Here is a 24196-nt window from a genome sequence, read left to right as displayed (position 1 = left end):
AGAAACGTTTTAGAAACGCCGCTGTGGAGTGATTTGAAAGCCTTCATGGTGCATCAGTGCAGTGAGTCCTTCAGACAGGGCCTGTCCTATATAGCTCACACCTGCAGTACCTCTCATAGTGCGAGCGTGCTCCTCGTGCAACGTCGCCATGGTGATGTTATGCATGTCTCTCAGCTCCTGGACGGCTGCCTGGTGGCTGATTGTCATCTCTTCCATCTGACGCACGCAGGCACGCACACGCACACGCACACGCACACGCACACGCACACGCACACGCACACGCACACACACACACACACACACACACACACACACACACACACACACACACACACACACACACACACACACATGTAAAACTCAATTTCTATTCCTGTCCTGTCCATCCTGCACCTCTCTTTAATTCTCGTTAATTTGCACTGTAAATGCAGTAAGAGGACAATCACACCATAGTCTACTGGGGAAAGTAATACTTTTTAAGTGGCTCGCTGGCTAGTGAGACTTATATGCCTTGATACATTGTACATTGTATTTATCATAGAAATAGTCCGTTTTCCGGCATGGGCCAGCCTAGCGGTCCAGGCACCTATAGCCTGACAGCGTGTCGCGGGTTCGAGTCCCAATCTCGACGACCTTTGCTGCGTGTCTCCTCTCCCCCCCAATCTCTCTCACCCTTTCCTGTCAAGCTACTGTTAATCTATCAATAAAAGGCAAAAGCCCCCCAAAGAAGATACAATATATAAAATGAAATAAAAAGTCAGTTTTCCAACCTATAACCCTAACCTGTTCCTGTTGCTGAGTTCTCAGCTCCTCCACTTCGGAGCGATGCTCCGCCCGCAGGTGTTCCGTCTCCGCTGAGTGACACTTCCTAAGCCCCTCCTCCACCGCGGCCAGCTCCGCCTCCTGCTGCAGCTGCAGCTCCCGCAGCTCTCGCTCAAAGGCCGCCTCCAACGCCGTCTTCTCCCTCTGGAGCCTCTCCCATCGGACTGCGTTGCACGCTGACGCAAACACACACACACACACATTACTAAATAATAATCATTCTGTGCCCTGCCACGCCCTGTGATTCCACAGCACTGCGTCAGAGTGACTTCAAAGAATGTCATCCTGCATTCACCAAAACCTCCACTACTCATCCTCTGCGTCTCTGCAGAGGAGAAGCAGACAGCCATGTAAACTGGCTGATGGCGCTAATGTCTAATGCCTCCACGTCTGATTCATTATACAACTGCTATTCTGTTCCCCTTGACGGCGGACCGAAGCGGTACAGAGGTAGAGATAGGGCAGGTCAAATACAATAGGTTTTATTAACCCATTCTGACCTGAGATCAGATTCTAAAAATGTCTATTACATCCTGACAGTTTCATTATTAACCCATTCTGACCTGAGATCAGATTCAGTGTCTTCGATTTTTCAAAAATAGCAGACCTACAAGCTCGTATCGCGCCACTCGGTGGCGCGATATGAGCTTGTAGATCTGCTATTTTTTAAATAGCTAAAGCATAACATGATGCTGACACCAAAATGGGTGCCCGTTCAGAATGGGTTAAACCCACATGAGGAAACAACAAGGAATGATAAGAGTTTAAAGTCCAAGAATATACTAGGAGTTTAAGATGTAGGAATATATGAGTGGAATAAAGTTCTAGGGATACACAAAGAGCAAAACTGAACACAGAGACTTACATTTATGAATGGACAAAGAACAGAAAACACAGGGGCATATAAATGCACATGGACAGGTGGAGATGATAACTAACTATAATAAGAATGTGATATTTGGCGGCACAGGTAGCTTTATTGTGGGCCAGAAATGTTTCACTGCATTCAGATGCTGCATTCATGATTTGAGGCCATTTTGCTCAAAACGGGCCACTCCTGAAAACTTCCACGCCAATCTTAACCAATCAGGATGGAATATGAAAAAATCAGACAGATCTGTCTTGATCACATGCCTATAGCGATATTGTGTATACCGATTTGCGGGATGTTTGGACAAAATCTGTAGGAGATGTATTAAAAAAAGTGTTTTACAAAAATCGCCCTCCTGTTGCCGCTATAAGATGCAGATGTGAACATAAAACTACAGAAACTAGGCAGAAAATACATACATATCAAGTAAACAACCAAGAAACCAAGAATAAAGACAAGCTAAACATGGAAGCCAGTCCTTATTTTCAAAGCCGAGCACCCACTGCCTTAACCAAGGGCAGTTTCTAAAAGAAGCGCTCCTGCTTTTCTTTCTTTACAGATCATGACACGATTTGCACAATGTGTCACTCTTACATGTTTTAGAATGTTGTAAGCGCTTAACATAACTTCTGCACATTGTGACACTTGGTGTATGCACGGATTGGAGCCGAGAGAGCAATCTAGAGTCGACTCACCCACTTCATCTCTGATCCTCTGGATTTCCACAGACAACCTCCTCTCCTGCTCTTCGCTGTATTCATTCTGAAAAATGACAAAATACATGATGTGATTATGACCCATGAAGCATCAAACAGGTGGGTTAATGAGCAAGTTTACCATATCATGGACACATAGTCAGGGGCGGTTCACACAAGGTTTTCTACCATAGCAACACAGTAACAAACTGCTTTGCATAACATTAATTAGCTGCATCGCTAAGTGTTGATGTACAGTAGTGTTTTTTCCCTTCAAAATACATTTTTTTTCAAGTTTTTTTAGTTGACATCTCACTCTGAAGTAGGGATATAAATGATTAATTGGATGGTCAGGCAAAATACATTTAACTTGCATGCAAAGTTGCCAGAGCATAACAGTGAATTAATTCCTCATTAATATGAATACAAGTGGGTGATTTAGATATTATTATTCTTATATTCTTATATTATTCTTATTATATTATTATTCCTTCAATAACTGCAAAACTAAATATGTTACTATCATAGGCGGAGCTTGAACTAGACGCCAGGGGGTGCGACAGCTTGGCGAGCGACCAGCGATACAATGCCCTAACCCCTACATTTTTTGTTATTTAGGTAGTACAGCAGCACACTACTACCTGCTGTACTAATGAAACCCCGTAGTGCTGTGTGTGTGTGTGTGTGTGTGTGTGTGTGTGTGTGTGTGTGTGTGTGTGTGTGTGTGTGTGTGTGTGTGTGTGCACAGGGTTTCATTTTTTTTGCTGCACGCCTGAAATGTGACCCGACATTACGGAGGCACCGTCATAACTCTGAGCAACAATTGGGATGTTTTTTAAACCACCCATCTCCAGTCCTGTGTTTATAGCGTCCACTATAGCAGCTGCACCACGAGATGCTGAGCAATCAATAAAACACAGAAAACGCTCCTTGATTTCAAGCTGCTCAACGTATCTTAAACAAATTGACAATTGTTCCGTTTTAAAGGACCTGGCCTCGTCGGCCATAATACTGAAGAAACCAGTATCCTGTAATGGGGACCGTACCCAAGTTCCCTCAGGCCTATGTTCCCTCAGCCCTATGTTCCCTCAGGCCTATGTTCCCTCAGCCCTATATGCCCCCTGTAAGGCATCAATTATACTATAATGCTACCCATACAGTAGTTCACCCTGCAGCAACAGAACACATTACAGATACCAAGTTACAGCAATGACACTACTGCATGGGGTCTAGTCTATCTACTTTGTTATAGCAAATGCTCCACAACAACACAGTGAAACAGTGAACAGTGAAACATTGCTTTTAAATCCTGACATGCATGAGTAGAGTACACACCTTAATGAACTGACACCAACTATTTAAGCTACGTTGACAAACAAAACTAGTTTAGCCTGTAGAACTTCCTGTCTCCTCATGTCCCCAAGTAACACTGTCCTCTGAAAGGCCATCTGCAATAATTCACCATTCACCTTTGCAGCTAAGGGTCCCTTTCTCGGACTGCAACTGTACTTACTGTATAAGACCCATTTATTGAAATCCCAAACAAGGAATATACTTGGACCATGCATTATGCCACATATAATGCCTGTCTCAGGACGGCCACCTGCCAGTATACAGTGGATAACTGTATGGTACTGTGCCAAGAGAACTCACAAATCAAGATAAACGCACGCACACGCAGTCAAGTTGTCTACCGATGTTATCTCAAACCCTCACCCTAACCTAACTTCCCACGGGACAGCACACCTAAACCTAACCTAACCCTTAACGCACCCCTCACCAACCTTAATCCGGTCGTCTTAACGCACCCCACACCAACCTTATGTCTAACCAAAGGATGCCTTCCGAGCCACTTCCAATGTGATTGAACTATCTGGGGCTGACATATTAGCCCCAATGTTGAGTAAATCAACAAAGGTGTTGCAGCACCAGGAGAGTGTGACCCAATTTGATGTGTTTTAAGAGTCTGTTTAATTATTTAATAATTTCGTTTTATGAAGGTTTACAATTAATACTGTGAATTAATTACACTAGCAAAGTGTAACATGCAGTGAGGACGGAACGTTTGTTCTCTGGGGGGAGTGCAGCTTCCGGTTCCCCTCAGTTACATTCTGGAAAGAAAAGCAACACTCATTGCTCCGTCTTTATCCCTGTTTATTCAGGTTCAGTTTTATTAATGAGGTACTCAGCAGCCCTGAGACCCGTAACAGAGGCTTGTCATATCAGCTGTCAATCAATCAACTCAATGAAGGCCAATGGAAGACGATTTATTGGGCTGTAAAACAATATGCCCATTTTGACCTATTTGTTTTCCTCGCAAATATTTTATGCTGCTGCTTTAGATTCTACCAGCAGAGGCCCACAGCAGAGCATACCCTGCTCTACGCAGGGTATGGCAGCATCCTGGGTCCTAAGGCCTTCAGGAGGCTGAAACCCTGTATTGGCATAAGCCAGCTGGATGGCCTCCTGCACAATACACCGGGAAAGCCATACTTTAGTAATATGGGTTTCCTTTAGCTCTGGTACCCCATGTCACAAATCCTGAAGGGAGATGTCTTGGTCATGTCATGTACAGTCTGAATATTTCATATCTTTTGTCAGGTGTGCGCTGTGAACAACAAGTCTGACTCAGCGTTTTGACACATTACCACATTTAACCAGACAAGGAAGGTAAAAAAAATATATATACAAGGAACAAGGAACTGAAAAATTATACTCTGGGAAATCGAAACAATAAAGTTCCTTTAAGGACAGTTCCGTGAGTGCTGGTATTGTCTTGTTTAACAGGTTCTTCCTAGATCTTAAAAGACATTAAGATTAATTGCTGTCGTGCCTGCTTCCTTGATGCGTGGTGAGACGAGAAAAAAGGACGAGACGAGAAAAAAGATGAGAAAAAAAGACAAGACGAGCTGTTTTGGGGGGAAATAGTACCATCTAATGGCAATTTCATTGGGAAAAAAATGCTGTCTGTATTAGGCCTACTCTTATTACACTATTACACTATTATACGTATTACACTATTACACTAATATACTTATTACACTATTACATTTATTACACTTGCACTTATCGGATTGAGGGAACATAGGGTCTGTTTTTAAATGGGAGAACATACTAGGCCTATGTTCATAGTGAGGGAACATAGGGCTGAGGAACATAGGCATGACCCCCTGTAGGGATTCTGCAATATCTGCATAAACCAAGTTTGCACAGATATCAATTATTTCGTTCTGGAAATTTGGGGATGTTGAATTAAAATTATTTGACTGCATGCTTTCAAATCCAGTATCATATTTAGAGAAGAATCTCAAGAAAATTGCCCCGTGTTTGTGAATCTATCCCCTCCCTGTGTCCACGGAAAGTCAATCCAAGTTTAGACAATAGCCTAATAATATCAACAACTTTGGACAGATACAACCTGTTCTTCTCTACAGTAGCTTTGTGACTTTCTGAAAGTTTAGCTGCAATAGAGCCTGAAGAGTGAAGATGCACTCTTTTTAAAGTGATCATGCAACTATGGGCATCGGATATCGCATGTTTGTCCAGTTTCGAGCCCAGTCTACTCCAGGCACTCACGCCGGTATTACGAAATTAGTCCATGTTGCTGTCATTCTGGAAGTGTCGGCAGGCAAAACAAAACACTGCATCCTTTAAAACGGAATATTCCATCCACGCATGCTTCTCGTAATAGAAGGTGGAAAATTAACGTTTGTTTTTTCCTATTAACGTTGTGGGGAATTGCTGTAAGACAGCCGTGTTTTTCCCCAAGATCACCATCCACCACCTCCACTGATGGAGGTGGGGGGCGGCGGGTTTGTTGTGTCCAAACTGCCCGGACACGGTGGTTGTGACTGCTCTGCTGGGGCAGGCGGGGCGATAAAATAATGTGACATGATGACTACTATAAAATGAATGTATTGTAAAACAAAACATAATAGAATTCAGATTTCAGATTTGTTTCTCACAATTATTATAATTTTATTAAAATAAAAATAATCTTGTTTTTTTTTTACTTAAAAAAAAAAGAAGAAGCAATTTCACCCCGGCCACCAGGGGGTGCAATGCAACCCCTGAACCCCCCCAAGCTCCGCCCATGGTTACTATCCGACAGCCGAGTTCTGCAAGAGATGCATGTTTATTTTTAGCACGCATAGCTAATGAACTGTAAATTACATCTGCTCCCGGCATCTTTCTATAATTAATAGTATATTTGGTGACTTAGTCGTTAATCATCCGTGAAATTGGGCAATGTTCCCATCAGTCTACTTAAAAGACTACCTTGTTGTTCAAACGATGGAGCCTGTTTATTCTCACTGTCACTCCACAGATGGTCTGGGACATTTTGGCATGCACTGCAATGTCTTTCCTGCTAAATTAAACAACCATTCAAATTAAGCTATTCTCATAGGTGGCAATAATGGTTACAAAGCCTCTTCTAATGGATATAAAACAAATATATATATATTTTTTTTTTCAAAGGGGCAGTACAGAGACAAAAGAGAACAATGTAAGGATGTCAACAGTAGAGGGCACTATACACTATGAAAGCACAGTACAACTCTTCCACAATAACTGTGTATGACATGCATGCAGTAGAATAGATCATAACATTGATTGAAACACTGAAGACCAACAGTACATAAACAGAGCACTGGAAGAGTGTTGCCTTGTCTTCAGTGCTGTGGAGGGGTGTCCATTAGAACAGCGTTTCCATACGTTTTGCTTTACAAAAGCAAACATTCTGTCACCATTACACATGCATGGAGCTACCGTACATGAGTCTGTATGATCACTATAAGAAAAAAAAAATCATATTAAATCAGCATTATCTTGGATACTGCTTTGCACAATAGTTTAAAAGAAACTCACATGCATGCACTGTACAGTAAGTCCGACTTGAGTTATTGTTTGTTCATATGTGTGGAGTGGAGTTAAATACCAAGCCACACCTGCAGAGCTGTCTGAGTGAGTACTAACCTCCTGAGTGAGAACTAACCTCAAGACAAGATCGTTTATATCCATCCATCACATGGTGGCACACATTTTCCTTGTGGGAGAACTGCTCATTGACCATGCTTTGAACCTCACCTGGCTTCTGTGCGTGACTGAGTGCATATGGGCAAAATTTGTCCACGCATACACAGTACATTGTGTGTATTTGCAAGTGATGGGTGCGGAAAGGGGGACTGCAGTAACATGTTATATTCATTTTAATGTTTATTTGTCCACATTTAAATGATAAAACACCACACAGGAGAACATATTTAAAATATTACCCCAAATATATGCAAAATATAATATGGAAATGTATTTTCAGGGTAAAAAAATACATTTCAGATGAATGTCTTTACATATGTTTAAACGAAAATATATTTGGGGGTTTATGGCCTTGGCTGTAATAGGTGCTTTTAATGAAAATATCACATAATGGAACATGATTTCTCTCATATGTTTCTTAAAGGGGGTATATCTACATCTTGTATGCCCTTGTGTGTGATTGTGCTGAAGAGTCCTTTTTATCATTCTATTCATACACTGAATCCACGTTCTTAATGTGTCAGCTATTTCCAGTCCCCTTCGAGGGAATAATATTCCAAATTTGATTATTATAATCAAATTTGTTAAAGGCTGGCTAGAGTGCACCAATAACACACTGTACTGAGACATCGTATCTTCATGTTTCACCTTTGTTATGTTATTCTTTAAATAAATACTTCGTCATCCTGCCTACGGCGTCACAGCCAAAAATAGCAGATCGAAAAACTCACAACGCATTGTGATGCGATACGTTGTGAGCTTGTAGATTTGACATTGGACCAACTGGAACACAGGTTCTTTCCCCCACGTTTACTTCAAAGTAACAGCTTTGGACATAGGCGTACAAGGTTTCTGCCCTACACCAGGGACATTTTACCCGTCTGTAAAACAACTGCCCTTTCCAGACCACGAATGCGGCATTTACTATGGTGAAAGAAATGCAAATGCCACTCCGTTCCAAGCCATACCGGAAGGCAGCATTCAGGGGAATTGCTTTGTTTCCGAAGTCTCCTGAACGCGAACACAGTATTTTGCGTTGAACAAATTTGTTTAGAAATACATTGTTGTACACCGCATCTCCACTAGCTAAAGATTGCTGGATTGCGCCCTGAAAATAGCTGATCTACATCTGACACTCTCTGCACATCCCTGCCCGACACCAACGACAAGAACTAATTAAGATTACCTTGAGGCAGTAGTGCTGAGTGGAGATGATGAAGGCTTCCAAACCCAAGTTAGTTGTCCTCAGCTCCTCTCTCAGAGAAGTCAGCTCTCTTTCCTGCTGTTCACAGCGTCCCTGCAGCCTCTCAACCTGTACAATACAATACAATACAATACAATACAAAATACAATACAATACAGTAGACCCAACCTGTCGGCAGGACAAGACCACCTTTTTTTTTAGGTTTGAGTTGTATTGTTTGTTTTTATTACAAAATGTTAACATCCTGTTGATTTTACTATTTGAAGAACTGGATCCGGAGAAAACAGGGTTTGGTGATGCTCTCTATATACTAGTCTGAATCAACTTAGTTTGTGTTTGTTTCCATACTAAAAGAGAGACTTTGAGAGATGTTTCTGCATACAGTGTCAATGAGGAGCATATTTTTAATGAAAGAAATATTTAGAATTTCTAATCACTGGAGCAATTATTTTAGATTTTTGTCCATAGTTGGAGTTACATCATGGCAAGGTATATACAACCCAAACCTCTACCGAAGTGGTCTTGCCCTTTAACCTTGAAGGCTAGCATTCTGTCCAGTAAAAGTTGCTGAGAAGTCTAAACAAAGTGATATGATGAATTTAGCTACAATATGATGAATTTAGCTACATAGAAATGTCTATTTGTATGTCTCTAAATGTTTGTATGTCTTTAAATGTTTTGATGAATTGAACAATGTGGACCCTGTTGTAAACAAGTGTAATGCTTAATTGGGTCGTCCACTCACAGTTGACAGTCTTTGTATTGAGTTTGTGCTTAAAATGTACTGTAAATTCTACAAACTGTTAATAAATATTTCAATCAATCAATCAATACACAGCTGCGTGGCTCAACGACGTGCACCTTTGTACAGCACTTTTCCCAGGAGGTGCTTCACACAGCACCTATAAACAACAATAAATCAGAGAACAATAACGTGCTGTACACCGGAACAATAGACTCACCTCCTCCCTCTGCAACTCCTTTCCCCTCTCCCCTTCTTCCCTCTCTCTCTCCCTCTGTTGGGCTTCTTCTTTCTCTCTCTGAAGGTTCTCCTGCTGTTCCTGCTGTGGCCTGAAGGGGGCGACACGGCGCGGGGAGCCAGGGGGAACTGAGCCCCGTACTGCGGCTGCCGGGCGATGCCGTGTCTGGACTGGAAGGAGACAAAGAAAGGAGGAAGTTAGGGTTTAGAATGACTCTAGGGCAAGGCATGTGTGTGTGTGTGTGTGTGTGTGTGTGTGTGGGTGTGTGTGTGTGTGTGTGTGTGTGTGTGTGTGTGTGTACGACATTTGGCAGCGTTCTGTTATGTAGGCCTACTATGGCGGGCTGAGTGTATACAGGCTGAGAGACAGTACATCAGGTTATTTCACTAATTGGCCAAACATGGTGACCTCCACCAACGTACAGTATGGGAATATATGTAAACAAAACACGTTCCACGTTGGCATACATTTTCAATGAACTTGAATTATTTAAAATGATTGCATCAGAGCTAATGTGGTGCGGCTGCATTGTCAATTAGCCGGAGCAGCAGTTTTTAAATGGAAGTGGAAGAAGACAACGTGGAAGTCTAATGATTACGTTGATGAGTCTTACAGCAGAAAAGGATGCGGACTCGACCTACAGCTAATGAACGTGTACATCTGACGGATGAGGGGCGAGAGATAATTGAATTGTTTGCAGAGAGGATGCCACTCTGTGATGGAATATCTAATCTCCTGATGAGTCTGATCAACAGCAAGTTTCTATTGAACTGTCACTGACAGCCTGGTGATCTACAGACGTCATTACAGCGTGAAATGGTAGCGACACGCAATGGGGGGGGGGGGGGGGGGGGGGGCTGCTAAGCCAAGCTCATTGAACGTAAAGGCATTTGGCTCGCTCCGTTAATAATGAAGGTAATTTGTCCGGTAGTATAGGGCAGACAAACACAACATCAGAAACACATTTCTCTCCAGAGAGAGAGCGACGGCCATTAGGCTGCAAGTGACACACAGGCAGGCCGATTAACCTCTCAATGTGTCACCTTGTGCTGTATGCTGATCACACACCAGCAGAGGGACTGCATGGTGCCATGCACATATGTGACTCGCTCACTACAGTCACACATGCATGCACAAAGAGACCAACAGACAGAATATTGCAGTATATACCGCCACGATACTTCTGTATGGATGGACCCAATTGGACCGATTAAGTTATGGGACGCTCTCAGAGTTAAACCAACACTGAACATACGGATACAGTACCACGTTATGGCACATGCACACATAGGCCTTACACATAATGTAATGCACGCACGCACACGCGCACACACACACACGCACGCACACACACACACACACACACACACACACACACACACACACAACGACAGAAGCACTGCGGCACCACCATAAGCCTCCCTCAACTATCAATTCTCGCCCGCTGAACCATGCGGGCCGGTCTCCATGACAACGCAGGGCTGGGGGGGGGGGGGGGGTATTGAGTCCCAGGTAATGAGTGAGGGGAAGGGGTTGGGTTGTGTTTGGAGGACTGAAGGGGTGAGAGACAAAGAACACATCTTCAGTAGGAATGGAGGAGGGAGAGATGGAGCGAGAGAGAGAGAGAGAGAGAGAGAGAGAGAGAGATGGAGCGAGAGAGAGATGGTGCGAGAGAGAGAGAGAGAGAGAGAGAGAGAGAGAGATGGAGCGAGAGAGAGAGAGGGAGATGGAGCGAGAGAGAGAGATGGAGAGAGAGAGAGAGATGGAGCGAGAGAGAGAGATGGAGAGAGAGAGAGAGATGGAGAGAGAGAGAGAGAGAGAGAGAGAGAGAGAGAGAGAGAGAGAGAGAGAGAGAGAGAGAGAGAGAGAGAGAGAGAGAGAGAGAGATGGAGCGAGAGAGAGAGAGAGAGAGAGAGAGAAGAGAGAGAGAGAGAGAGAGAGAGAGAGAGAGAGAGAGAGAGAGAGAGATGGAGCGCGAGAGAGAGAGAGAGAGAGAGAGAGAGAGAGAGATGGAGCGAGAGAGAGAGAGAGAGAAGAGAGATGGAGCGAGAGAGAGAGAGAGAGAGAGAGAGAGAGAGAGAGAGAGAGAGAGAGAGCACAAGGATGAAGAGATGGAGAAATCCTCTATAAGTGTAATAGAGACGGATGACCACGGCCAGTTTCAAATAGAGAAAGAGGAGTGAACAGAGATGAATGGGTGTTTGGAGCACGCACATTCGTACACGCACACGCACACGCACACACACACACACACACACACACACACACACACACACACACACACACACACACACACACACACACACACACACGTCCAATTTCTAGTGTAAAGGTTAGACAGAGCGGGGAATATTAAGTAACTTGCCATGGCATCAAATATGAAGGCTATTCGAGGAAGGGGTGGAAGTGTGAAGAAAATAATGAGACAAGAGTGGTTGAAGGAGTGAGCATGAGGGGAAGAGGTGATGAGACAGAGTGGTTGAAGGAGTGAGCAGGAGAGGGGAAGAGGTGATGAGACAGAGTGGTTGAAGGAGTGAGCAGCAGAGGGGAAGAGGTGATGAGACAGAGTGGTTGAAGGAGTGAGCAGGAGAGGGGAAGAGGTGATGAGACAGAGTGGTTGAAGGAGTGAGCAGCAGAGGGGAAGAGGTGATGAGACAGAGTGGTTGAAGGAGTGAGCAGCAGAGGGGAAGAGGTGATGAGACAGAGTGGTTGAAGGAGTGAGCAGCAGAGGGGAAGAGGTGATGAGACAGAGTGGTTGAAGGAGTGAGCAGCAGAGGGGAAGAGGTGATGAGACAGAGTGGTTGAAGGAGTGAGCAGCAGAGGGGAAGAGGTGATGAGACAGAGTGGTTGAAGGAGTGAGCAGCAGAGGGGAAGAGGTGATGAGACAGAGTGGTTTAAGGAGTGAGCAGGAGAGGGGAAGAGGTGATGAGACAGAGTGGTTGAAGGAGTGAGCAGCAGAGGGGAAGAGGTGATGAGAGCATGCATGGGTATGCGGGGGACTGGTGACAGGGCTGGGGAGGGGGGAGGGTAAATAAATGGATGAGTTAGTGATGGCAATGGTGTCAGTATAGACTCCTGAGCTTCCACTTTGACAGTGTACTGTATATGATTGTCAGCGTCAATCCTACAATTTCAAGTATCTATAAGTGAGTGAGTGTGTGTGTGTGTGTGTGTGTGTGTGTGGGGGGGGGGGGGGGGGGGGGGGGGTGGGGGGTAATGGGTAATGGAACGTTTAGAACTGGAAAATAGAAGATAGAGAGATGTTGGTGAGGTCGGTATTGGAGCCGCAGGTGAGCTACGGTAGACAGGAGAGGAAAGCATTATGCATTGAAAAAGAGCAGAAAATAATAAAACGTATACAAAAATAAGCAAATATGATTTGAGTAGTCAAATAGATATTTTCTCCTGTACAAGATGTATTCATTGTGTGCGTTTGAAACATTTTGAGTGCTAATTTATCCATTCCCTTTTGTAGCTCTCATAGTTAACACAAAACAAACAAACACATGCAGGTGGTTTGGGATCTGAGAAAAAATGTACAAGTGGCTTGCAGGGCTACCGTATGTTTTCAGTCTACAAACTAAGATGGGGGAAAGGTCCCTGCTGCCCTCCTCACTGCAGTGGGCAGATCATTTCATCACTGCGTATAGGGAGAAGAGTCTAGACTCTAGACTGCCATGAAAGATGGCCTATCTTTGGTCACTGAAGGAAAGGAGGTGCTGAGCATCCAACAGCTATAGGGGGTAAAATAATACCACTACCTCAAAAACTTCTTCTAATATCACAACATCTGTATGGGAAACTGCACGGCAATAGAGCACCAAAGTCAGACATCAGTGCCGCTAGAGGCCGGGTGCTATCCCCCTGGGTCACAGAGTCAGCTTTATGTATAGCTCGTATACGTAGACAGTACTAGAATTGCATTTTATGTAGTCATAGCACTTTGTGTATATTGTATAATATATAATATAGTATAGTATGTATAGTTGACATAGATACTCCACTGTTACGTTCTTAGTTTATACATGATACATGATAACGACTTTTTATATATGTGATGTATGCCATGCTTTGTTTTTGCTTAAATGTAAGTCGCTCTGGATCAAGAGCGTCTGCTAAATGCCTAAATTGTAAATTGTAGCCTATGTATTAGAATTCCCATAGGCAAATATTAGATTGCGTCATATAAGAACTGTGTTCCAAAAAGAAACAAATCACAGCGGGGACTTTACACATCTAAGGGGTAGTGGGAGTGACATCAGGACCTCAGCACTATTGTCTAGTTCAGTGATTCTCAACCTTTTCAATTTGAAGGACTTTGATATGCATTAAGGCCACAGAGTGCACGGAAACCCATTTGATACGTTTATTGATACATTTATATACTCTGCTGAATCCTCAGTGGTAAGTGTACGAATGTCTCTACACTCTCACAGGTTGCGGACGCTGAATGGTTGGCGGAGGTGCAAAGGTTGATGATGATGATCATCAAAGTGGAATAACTCCCTCCAGGCCGTGGCACAACAATCCTTCTTCCCTGATTCCTACCCAGTGCTCAGCTGCTGGAGGGCAGGACAATCTCCATCATGTATCATTCATCATCTGTCCGTAATGTTATTATGGAATTTATTTGTTTCCACCAGCTAAATGACTGATAATAGTTAGGAAACAAATGGACCGGAAATGACCTTCATTGACAATAGTATCCTGCATGCTATAATGACAGCACTGCAATCCCATAATAATCAATAATAACAATCATCATCCCTACACGTTTGGGCCTTTAGATTTTTTAGAATATGCAAACAAAAAGTTAACACAGTTTGGCCCAAGAACCAAAATGCAGAGAACATGCATGTCTTCCGTGAGGTTCTTCTGATTGCCGTGTCGCCAAATCACACCCTGTCCTATTATGTTTGGTGTCAAACGTGAATCCAGTGAGTGCTATGGAAAAAGACCAGATTCGGTACGGTTACAGTAGAACAATATATTAATTATTTGGAGACATGCAGAGCACAAGTAGCTAAAGTTGTGTTTACTAAGCATGGAGGGTTTACGTGTTTAAAGAGCGGAGGCAGAAAGACTTGGAGAGGACAGGAGAGCTTTGATCACAGGTGGGCAGCAGCATAAGGTGCATGCAGAGAGCACAGCTAGGTTCGGGGTAACAATAGCCTTGACAAGAGACTACTGGGGCTTGAAGCAAAGGATTAGATTGCTTAAAAAGAGATCACTCCTCAGGAAAGACAGCTTTGTGCCATGAAATCTTGGCTGACCGTGTGGCTGATTGCATCTTGGCCGGATTGTTTTTTTTCCCCTTCCCAGCAGCCCTAGGGGCTGTACACTGTAAACTCCTGAATGTTCATTTAACTCTGAGAGTGCATCAATGTAACCCAATGGACCGTTATCATGGGCCCATTGGGTTACATTTGTATACACTCTTTGATAGGTTTGGATAAATAATAAGTTGATACTGAGGATATTTATTGTGTACAGAGATTAGAGCGTTTTTAGTGTCAAAGTGTCCTTGAGCAAGCCACTGAACTGCTAGAGATTGAGAATGAATAAATGAAAATATCCCTGAATTAGAGATTGGACATCAAAGGAGACACACATCCACTGAGAGGGCAGTTGATGCTCATAGGGAGCCTAAGATGATGGGGGTTAAGCTGAATTTGGGGGTTGGTGGGAGGCCATAGGACACTAGGGGATACAGACAGGAGTGATTAGAGTAGAAGTATGGGTTGATGGATAGGGGACAAGAGAAAACACCCCTGAGGGAATACACTGATGATGAAAGCCAAACTACCTAATTCAATTGTGTGTATAATGTGTGTGTGTGTGTGTGTGTGTGTGTGTGTGTGTGTGTGTGTGTGTGTGTGTGTGTGTGTGTGTGTGTGTGTGTGTGTGTGTGTGTACTGTCTACTCTACACCATGGACAGCATCAGACCATAGAGTCTTTGTTGCATTTATTAAACAGCTGTAATATTTACAACAGACTGTACATTATATAGCCAGGCATGACAGCATTGTTAACATTATTGCCAAAGATGTGTCGCCTATGTTTGATTCCTCTGTTGTGTTTCACAAAAATTCCTGTGTGAAACCAGAAATGTTTCAATGCAATGACCCAATCACATTTGCAAATATAACTGCAAATACACCAGATGTCATTATAAGCACAGAGGTTTTTGGCTGTGCTTTTGATTCAAGTTTAGAGGAAGCTTTCCTTACTAAACAAGTAAAATATCAACCATTAGTACAGTACAGGCCATTATACAACTGGGATATACAGTACGTGTCGGCTCATTGTTTTTATATTTGGCAGCCTGGGCCATGTCCAAAGGCTGGTGGTCAGAGGCTTGAGGATTATGGGGTTGTCTAAAGCCCTAACCACACCAAAGGGTCAAGACGGTTTTAGCGTTGTCCCTGCGGTGTGATATGTCTTGTTGCACGTTGGCCCTAGTGATTCAACGCATGGAATTCAATGGCCCAAACCACACCAAAGGCTCGACCCAAGGAGTTGCCTGGTGACCCTTTGGTGTAGTTAGGGCTTAAGTGTAAGGCAAAGCAGCTCGCAACATACACACGGCAATCAGAATCTCCTGCATTATAGGAAGTCGGTCTATTTGGAGGAGAAGCTGCTTTTTGTACCCATGATGTTCTTTTCTTTTCCCAGGTGTTGGTAATATGACAGACTGAAGTGACCAATGTTGGCTGTGAATACGTTCATGTGCATGTGTTGCCTATATTCTGAACATTTAGGGCTTGTTTGGATGCAAGCACTGGGACACACGGTGTTTCAAGTGTGTGGGATATCAGAAGCAACTGAAAAACATGTGTTTCCTTGATAATGTACTTTATAAATGTGGACTCGAATAAAGAAATTGAAATGTGCGTGTAAATACATGTGAGCGTCAGAGAGGAACTGTGTGTAATGTGTATGTGCATGCATGCTTTTGAGTGTCAGAGAGTGTGTTGATTAATTGAAAATACAGGACCACAATGGAAACAAGCCCTCAGAGCTTTTTGTGTTGTTGTACATAACTGTACCTCTGCACCTTTTACAAACTGAGCTCATGAAGTACTAGTCAAGTATTCAATCAATCAACATGTGTTAGTGACTGTACGTATTTGACAGAATGCACAAGAGGAGCAAGATAGAGTGTGAGATAAAGACAGTGAGAGACAGTGTTGATTTTGTCGACTAAAAGTATGACGGAAAATGTTCGTAGACTATTCCCTTTTTTCACTGACGAGAACAAAATAAAAACTGAAATGAAAACGTAAGCTATGGTGACTAGTATATGTATATATATATATATTGACAATTTCGTCAACAAATACAAACAGTTTCTGTTTGGTTGCGCTTGGGTTTTGTGCTCTGAAAAGCAGATCTACAAGCTCACAACGCGCTGTGAGCTTGTAGACTTTCACAAACATAAAGACTTTCACTAAATGACATTTTATTCAAAAGACTATATGACTAAAACCAAACAAAACATTGCCGTCCAAATCAACAGTGGTGAGAGACTCACCTGGGGACTGGGGTTTGGGGGGGACCACGGCCAGCCTCTTGGGGGAGGAGGGGAGGGATCGGGTGACCTCTGAACTCCGCTGGAACTCCTTCCTGCCCACTGTCAATCAAACCGGGAGAATCAACCAATCAATGGATGCTTTGCATGAGCAAAATTCAATGTGGATTATAAACAGGTTTCAAAATGGATAAGAAGTGCAAAAGACCGTGAGATGAGGCTGAGATTGAAGGTTTGTATTCTAAGCCCTTCGATCTCAACCTCATCTCACGGTGACTCTCTCCTCGGCTCCAGAATCCAATCCCTCTCTCTGATACCTTTGCTAAAGTCAGGTTTGGTCTGGGCGATATGACTTCAAATCAATATTGCTTTTTTTTGCGCACCACCGTTGTACAACGAACAGTGTCTGGAAAAGTTACAAAAAACTGTAATATATTACCTATTACTATAGTTACTTAGTAAAAAGTAATATTTATAACTTATTACTCCCTGCCAAAAGTAACTACCAGTAGTTACTTGTTATTCGTTTATTTTACTTTTCTTTTCCCGAGTAATTTTGTCCCCAAAACAAGTCTCACATTACCCAGTCTATCCCAGGATATATATATATATAAAAACTTGCTTCTCGATTATTTGACCAAGGTTAAGTTGGCTGGTTACTGGTTCTAAATGTCAGTTTCAATATATTTGTATTTCTGCCCTAAGTCATGTCATCCACATGTTCTCTCTATCATTACACTTTCATTTTCTCCATCGTTGTCTTTCTACCTGCTGTGATAGACGGAGAAACAATTACAATTTACAATGAGCTGACCTGAGATCAGATTCATACGAGGTTTCCGCCGGACACACACACTGGTCTGATGAACCCATTCTGACCTGAGATCAGATTCTAAAAATGTCAGTCGTTCTTCGATAAATAAAAAAATAGCAGACCTACAAGCTCGTATCACGCCACTCGGTGGCGCGATATGAGCTTGTAGATCTGCTATTTTTAAATAGCTAAAGCACGACATGATGCTGACACCAAAATGGGTGCCCGGTCAGAATGGGTTAAGCAAGAACAAAAAAGCATGGGAATACATCACATAAAAACATTTATCATGAAACATGCGTAAGCTAAGAAAGTAACAGTGGAATATCTATATAATGAAACTATACATATAGACTATACATATATACTACTATGCTATACATATGTACTATGACGTGCTATGACTACATACAATGCAATTATAGTGCTGTCTACTGTACATAACATGCTATAAGTCTGTATAAAATGCTATCTAAGTCTACAGAAATGCTATCTAAGGGGGTGGGGTAAGTGCTATGGGCCATGATGGAGTCTGAAAAGGTGGGTTTTCAAGCTCAACACTTGTGACAAGTGGCAATCCAGCGGATCCCAGCAGGCAGCCGCTAGTTTGTGAAATGTGCACACACGCTCAGTCCTGTAATATCAGTTGGAAACCACTGATACAACCCTCCGGTACAGACTAGGATTCAGGCACCCCATGCAGAGAGATACCATCTATGGGGAATTCACAACCCTGTTTACAATCCCCCGAACCGTGCTTGCCTTCTCATCTGCTCCCATGTGACATATTGAGATCTCACAGCATGGGGGTGAGTATGTGTGTGGGTGGGAGGGTAGAAACCTGCTTTGAAATGGATGGGAAGTTAAGGCTTTACCTATAGGGACTTTGCAACAAAGTAGAATGGAAGATGGAAAATAAAAGAGAAGAAAAGAAAAAAGTTACTTTCCAGAAGTTGAAGGGAGGGAGGGAAAGAGAGAGTGAAAAGGGAGAGAGAGAGAGAGAGAGAGAGAGAGAGAGAGAGAGAGAGAGAGAGAGAGAGAGAGAGAGAGAGAGAGAGAGAGAGAGGAGACCGAGAGAATGGAGAGCGAGAGAATGGAGAGAGAGAGGGCTGGAGGAGGCACTAATTTGATCGGTAATGGAAAAGAAGGCTCTGATCCTTAACAAATCCCCCATATCACCCCGGAGAGTCATGTCTGTGTGTGTGTGTGTGTGTGTGTGTGTGTGTGTGTGTGTGTGTGTGTGTGTGTGTGTGTGCATATGCTTGCGTATAAGCTTGTATGTGTGTGCATGCAGATGCATAGTGTATGTGTGTGTATGTGTGTGTGCGTGCGTGCGTGCGTGCGAGCGACTAGGATTGTGGTTATAGCAACTAAACCTCTCTGAGCGACTCATTACAGAATACAGACAGCTAGTTGTGGCGAAGACATTTGGTGTAACTTAAAGTGTGTTTCTCTAACACTAGAGGGTTTCAGTGGTTAAGAGTTAGCTCAAATAAACAATCAAGTCAAGTCTATATTATGTGCAGACAGTGCTGTGAAAAATGTCTGGAGATATCATCAGCACATAATCTGGTGGCACACTGTGACAGACAGTCATTACAAATCAGTCTTAGATAGATAATCACCTTTTCTCATTAGCCTTTTCTCATCACACCACGCCTTAAAGGAGAATTCCATACTAAAAGGCTTTCTTACCTTTCTTTGTAGTTGTTACGTCCCCATCAAAGAGGTCCAGGTGTTATTTTGTGCAAAAGCTCCTTATTGGCTATTTCCCCTACCATAAGCCCTAAATGAATTGCATTGCATTGAATGGGATGTATGGGGTGTTGTGCTAATTCACTTATTTCCATCGAAATAAGTAGTAAACTGTGCCGCTTGGGTTATTATTTACATTATGAAGAGAGGATATATACAAAAAATATATAATTTTGAGCGATGGAAATAAGCAAATTAGCACAACACCCCATACATCCCATTCAATTCAATGCAATTCATTTAGGGCTTATGGTAGGGGAAATAGCCAATAAGGAGCTTTTGCACAAAATAACACCTGGACCTCTTTGATGGGGACGTAACAACTGCAAAGAAAGGTAAGAAAGCCTTTTAGTATGGAATTCTCCTTTAACCACAATGACCACATGAACCCTATAGCGTCCCAATACTGGATACGTCATATACTAGTCAATTATAAAATAGGGGAATCTCCCTGATAGGAAACACCCATCAACTAAAAAAAGCGAGAATAAAGTACATTTGGTGAAAATAGCAGATCTACAAGCTAGCTCACATGGTTCAGGCATTTTCTAAGCAGCCGTAACTTCCCCTTTACTCTATACTTAAAACACTGGTGATGTTATGGTGGAGAACCACCACACTATCTCTGTCACGTGACCTGGCTTAAATTAACAGACCAGCTCAGAATATCTGTGTGTAGTAAATCGGTACTGAAATAGATGCATGTGTGTGGCAAGTGTGAAATTGCACGTATGCGTGTACACGCATGCGTGTGGCGGGAGAGCGAGACAGAGAGCTAAGACATTGTGTGTGTGTGTGTGTGTGTGTGCGCGCGCGCGTGCTTGCGTGCACGTGTGCACATGTGCGTGCCTGTGTGTGTGGACAGCAGAGATATACTAGACGTAAACTCTTCTATATGTGGATGTGTGTGTAACACATTGACAGGATTGACAGCTCATTATAAACTCTAGTCGCGTCTACAGTCAGACAGGAACTGTCTGCATACCTGAAACACACACACACACACACACACACACACACACACACACACACACACACAGTGTGTGTCACTGGTTCCTTACTGGGCCCCATGACATAGCTGTTACATATAGAAGAGTTTACCGTCTAGTTAGTACATCTCTGCTGTCCACACACACAGGCACGCACACATGTGCAACAGTTAATCAAAATAATCTTTGTAATCCATTATACAAAAAACTAATATTGATTTAAATACAGAAAAGGCAATTGTGAAATTGTAAATCATCTAATTCCAATATTTTTGGAATTTACGGATCAGAGTGGTTCGCTACTGAGGCAAAATATGGCCCAAACAACGAATATGAATGTATACGGAACAATGAAAAGTAGACGATGCAAAGGCAAGAGGTACAGTATATGATCGATTTTTCGGGACAGGTGGTCTGCTAGACAGCTAGACCATATACAGTAGCTGCAACATATATAGCAGACAGAGAATAACAGAAAGATGAAGACAGAAACAAAGACCGAAGCGATAATACCCAATGTCACGAGACATGGCCAAAACGTTTCCGTGGGTCCCCAGCCAAAAAACGTTGAGAACCCCTGCTCTAGACTATGGGTCTTCAACAGTACTGTCTCTTACTGTATTTCCTTACATACACTTGAACCCTATAGCATCCCTATTCTGGGGGAACATTCTACAAGCTTGCACGGTGCATTGTGAGCTTGTAGATTGGCTATATTCCGTGCAGAGGTTTGTGAACTGTGTTGAGGGGAAAAAGAGCAGACCAAGTACAGAACCAAAGGTGGAGTATTGAGGTTTTAAGTGATTAAATGTTTGAATATACACATTAACATGAATCCAACAGAATAGAAAATGTGTAAAAAATAAAGTGCTGTCAAAGGAACAGTATATGAAGCGATCTAGGGAAGCTGTGAAACACAACTTTACTTCATCTCTCCTCAGTCCTCAGGTCCTCCCTGCTCTAGACTAAATCCTCTAGTATTTCTATCTACAATAAAACTGTGACGCGTTGTAATGGATAGTTGCAGCCAGGCAGCCCTAGATGGCTCACGGCTATAGCAGTCGGAGCAGGTCATGCAGTCTGCCAGGATGACAGCAGACATCAGTAGAAGTGGAGCAGGTATTTCTCATTCAGCATTAATGACTCCTGCTGCCCTACTTCCTGTGACCTGAGGGGACTAGGACGGGACGGGGGTGGGCCGATACAATAAAATAATAAATAAATGTGTCCCCTTTAGTTGTTGTTGGGGTATATTTGCACATAAACCATCGCTAACTATTAGGAGCGGTGGGCAACTATTGAACAGCCCTCAGGAGGCAGTAGGGGGTTTAGTGTCTTGCTCAAGGACACTTCAACACTAAGGCAAGAGGAGCGAGGGATCTAACTGCAAACCTTCAGCTTCCTAGACAGCTGCTGTACCTCCTGACGCACCTTCTCTCAGATGCAATACTGTAAAGGCTGGGCATCTTTTTTTTTCTCCATACCACCATCTAACCATCAGCTACAATCGCATGTGCGGGCTCAAGTGCTACCACTGACCTCCAGGGGAGTTCCTTGGCTGGGCAGGTAGGTAGCGCCTGTGCAGGGCTGGGGTGGAGGGAGGCTGGAGGCTAGTGCCACGAGAGGGTGGCCCTCTCTGGGCTTCTGCTGCTGGAAGGCTGGAGGTGACCCTGTGACCTGGAGGATCTTCACTCACGCTCAGACCTGGAACAAACACATGAAATGGGATACATTAGATGATTGAGTAGGGCAATTGATAGCAATACTGAAAATTACATATTTAAAAGATTCCTCACATACGTATTGCTTATTTGCATGCAGCAGCATAATATAAAAATATCTCTATATATAATATAGAAATAGGCTACATCTGTCTCTCTGGTTTAAGGGGGAAAACATCATCTCATGCCAGTTAAAACATTAGCTTGAAACATAAATGTACTCAGCTGTGGATTTCAAGTGTGTAGATTTTGATGCGTTAATGGATGGATGGATGGAGGGAAAACAAATAAATAAAAATTAAGCACTGCGTTAGTTCGTACATGGCACAGCAGTCATATCATGCCTTAGCTGTACTAAACAGCAGCTGCGCCTTTCTGCGAACCAATTCCACCTCATTCCCTCAACAAGGCGGTCCGTTTAATTATTATTATAATTTACTAACAATTAACATTTATTATTAACAAACTTTGGTCCATCCTACAAGTGTATGTGAAAGAGTTTGAAGACAGTGGAGCTATTCCGTTCCTTTCTCACTCTCTCTCTGTCTGTCAGCGTCCCCCTCCCCCCCCCCTCCCCCCCTCCCACACACCCACTCTGTGTAAAGCGTGTGGTTGTTTTATGTCTGCAGTGCAGCCAGTTTAACTGGCGCTGTAAACAATGTTTCACCTCTGGGTCAGTTACAGCTGCTCTCAATCTTCCCGCTGTTAACCTGGAGTACTGCACAATGAAACATACACGCGCACGCACGAACACACGCACGCACACATACCCACGCACACACCAGAGATTGTATCGTGATGTTCTGTGGGGAGGAAGAGGATGGAAGTTTGGAACCTGACGAGTCTGAAGTTCTTCTTCATCATGGCTAATAGTGCAGCAATAATCTATTATATTACCTCTTTATACTGTGCAGAAGGTGGCTTACACAACACGCACACGCAACACACACACACACACACACACACACACACACACACACACACACACACACACACACACACACACACACACACACACACACACACACACACACACACACACACACACACACACACACACACACACACACACACACAATCAGTCTCATCTCCCGCCTTCCAATCAATAGTGACAACAGACCACTTTGACCTCTGTGTCCGGCCGTGTATGTGAGCAGCAAAGACAAAGGCTCCATTATAAACCTGTTGGTCTCCAATGCACAGGCAGTGACTGACACAGAGATAGTGTACACAGTGTAAACACACCCTGCACCTCTCCTTATTAGATGTGACACCTGAAGGCTGTATAAACAGCTGGTGGTGTCCAGAAGCAGAAGCAGGTGGTTCCAGGTTGCTCAAACATTTGGAGGAGTGACATAATCACTGTAATGCCCTTGGGTGGGCTCAGTTTCTGTCTCAGGACCTGTGATGGTTGTCATCTATCCCCTCAGCACACACGCGCACGCACGCACACACACACACACACACACACACACACACACACACACACACACACACAAGCACACGCACACACACACACCGTGAGGTTCTGTGGGTCTACGTTGCTCGCTGGTAGGAAGAGGATGAGACCCAGCGGCAGTCTGATTGGCTGCAAGTCGATGGAAGAGCCGTCCGATTGGAGCGTTCGGCTGTTACTGGGAGCAGCGAAACCCGTCATTATGTGGAATTGGGTTAGCTGCCAGGAGACTATTTCGACACCCCCCACCCACCCAGCCACGCATGCACATGCTCACACACATGCACCCACGTGCGCGTGTGTGTGCACACACTACACAC

At 43.5% G+C, this 24196-nt stretch overlaps 1 protein-coding gene across 1 annotated transcript in view; it reads right to left on the bottom strand.

Moving 5' to 3' along the window:
- mtus2a (microtubule associated tumor suppressor candidate 2a) overlaps window positions 1-24196 on the bottom strand; it is a gene marked incomplete at both ends in the record, with an annotated part of 62455 nt that overhangs the window by 7095 nt on the left and 31164 nt on the right. The window contains 7 exons of the mRNA XM_083791843.1: window positions 111-216; window positions 784-998; window positions 2389-2455; window positions 8612-8737; window positions 9592-9779; window positions 17145-17243; window positions 22239-22403. Of these exons, the coding sequence (XP_083647969.1) occupies window positions 111-216; window positions 784-998; window positions 2389-2455; window positions 8612-8737; window positions 9592-9779; window positions 17145-17243; window positions 22239-22403 (966 nt within the window). The remainder of the gene's footprint in view (window positions 1-110; window positions 217-783; window positions 999-2388; window positions 2456-8611; window positions 8738-9591; window positions 9780-17144; window positions 17244-22238; window positions 22404-24196) is intronic.

The sequence above is a fragment of the Protomyctophum parallelum genome (genome assembly GCF_964188405.1).
Source record: "Protomyctophum parallelum genome assembly, chromosome: 1".
Lineage (NCBI taxonomy): Eukaryota > Metazoa > Chordata > Actinopteri > Myctophiformes > Myctophidae > Protomyctophum > Protomyctophum parallelum.
Note: the sequence above shows the minus strand (reverse complement) of the source record. Positions and strands in the feature narration are given on the sequence as shown.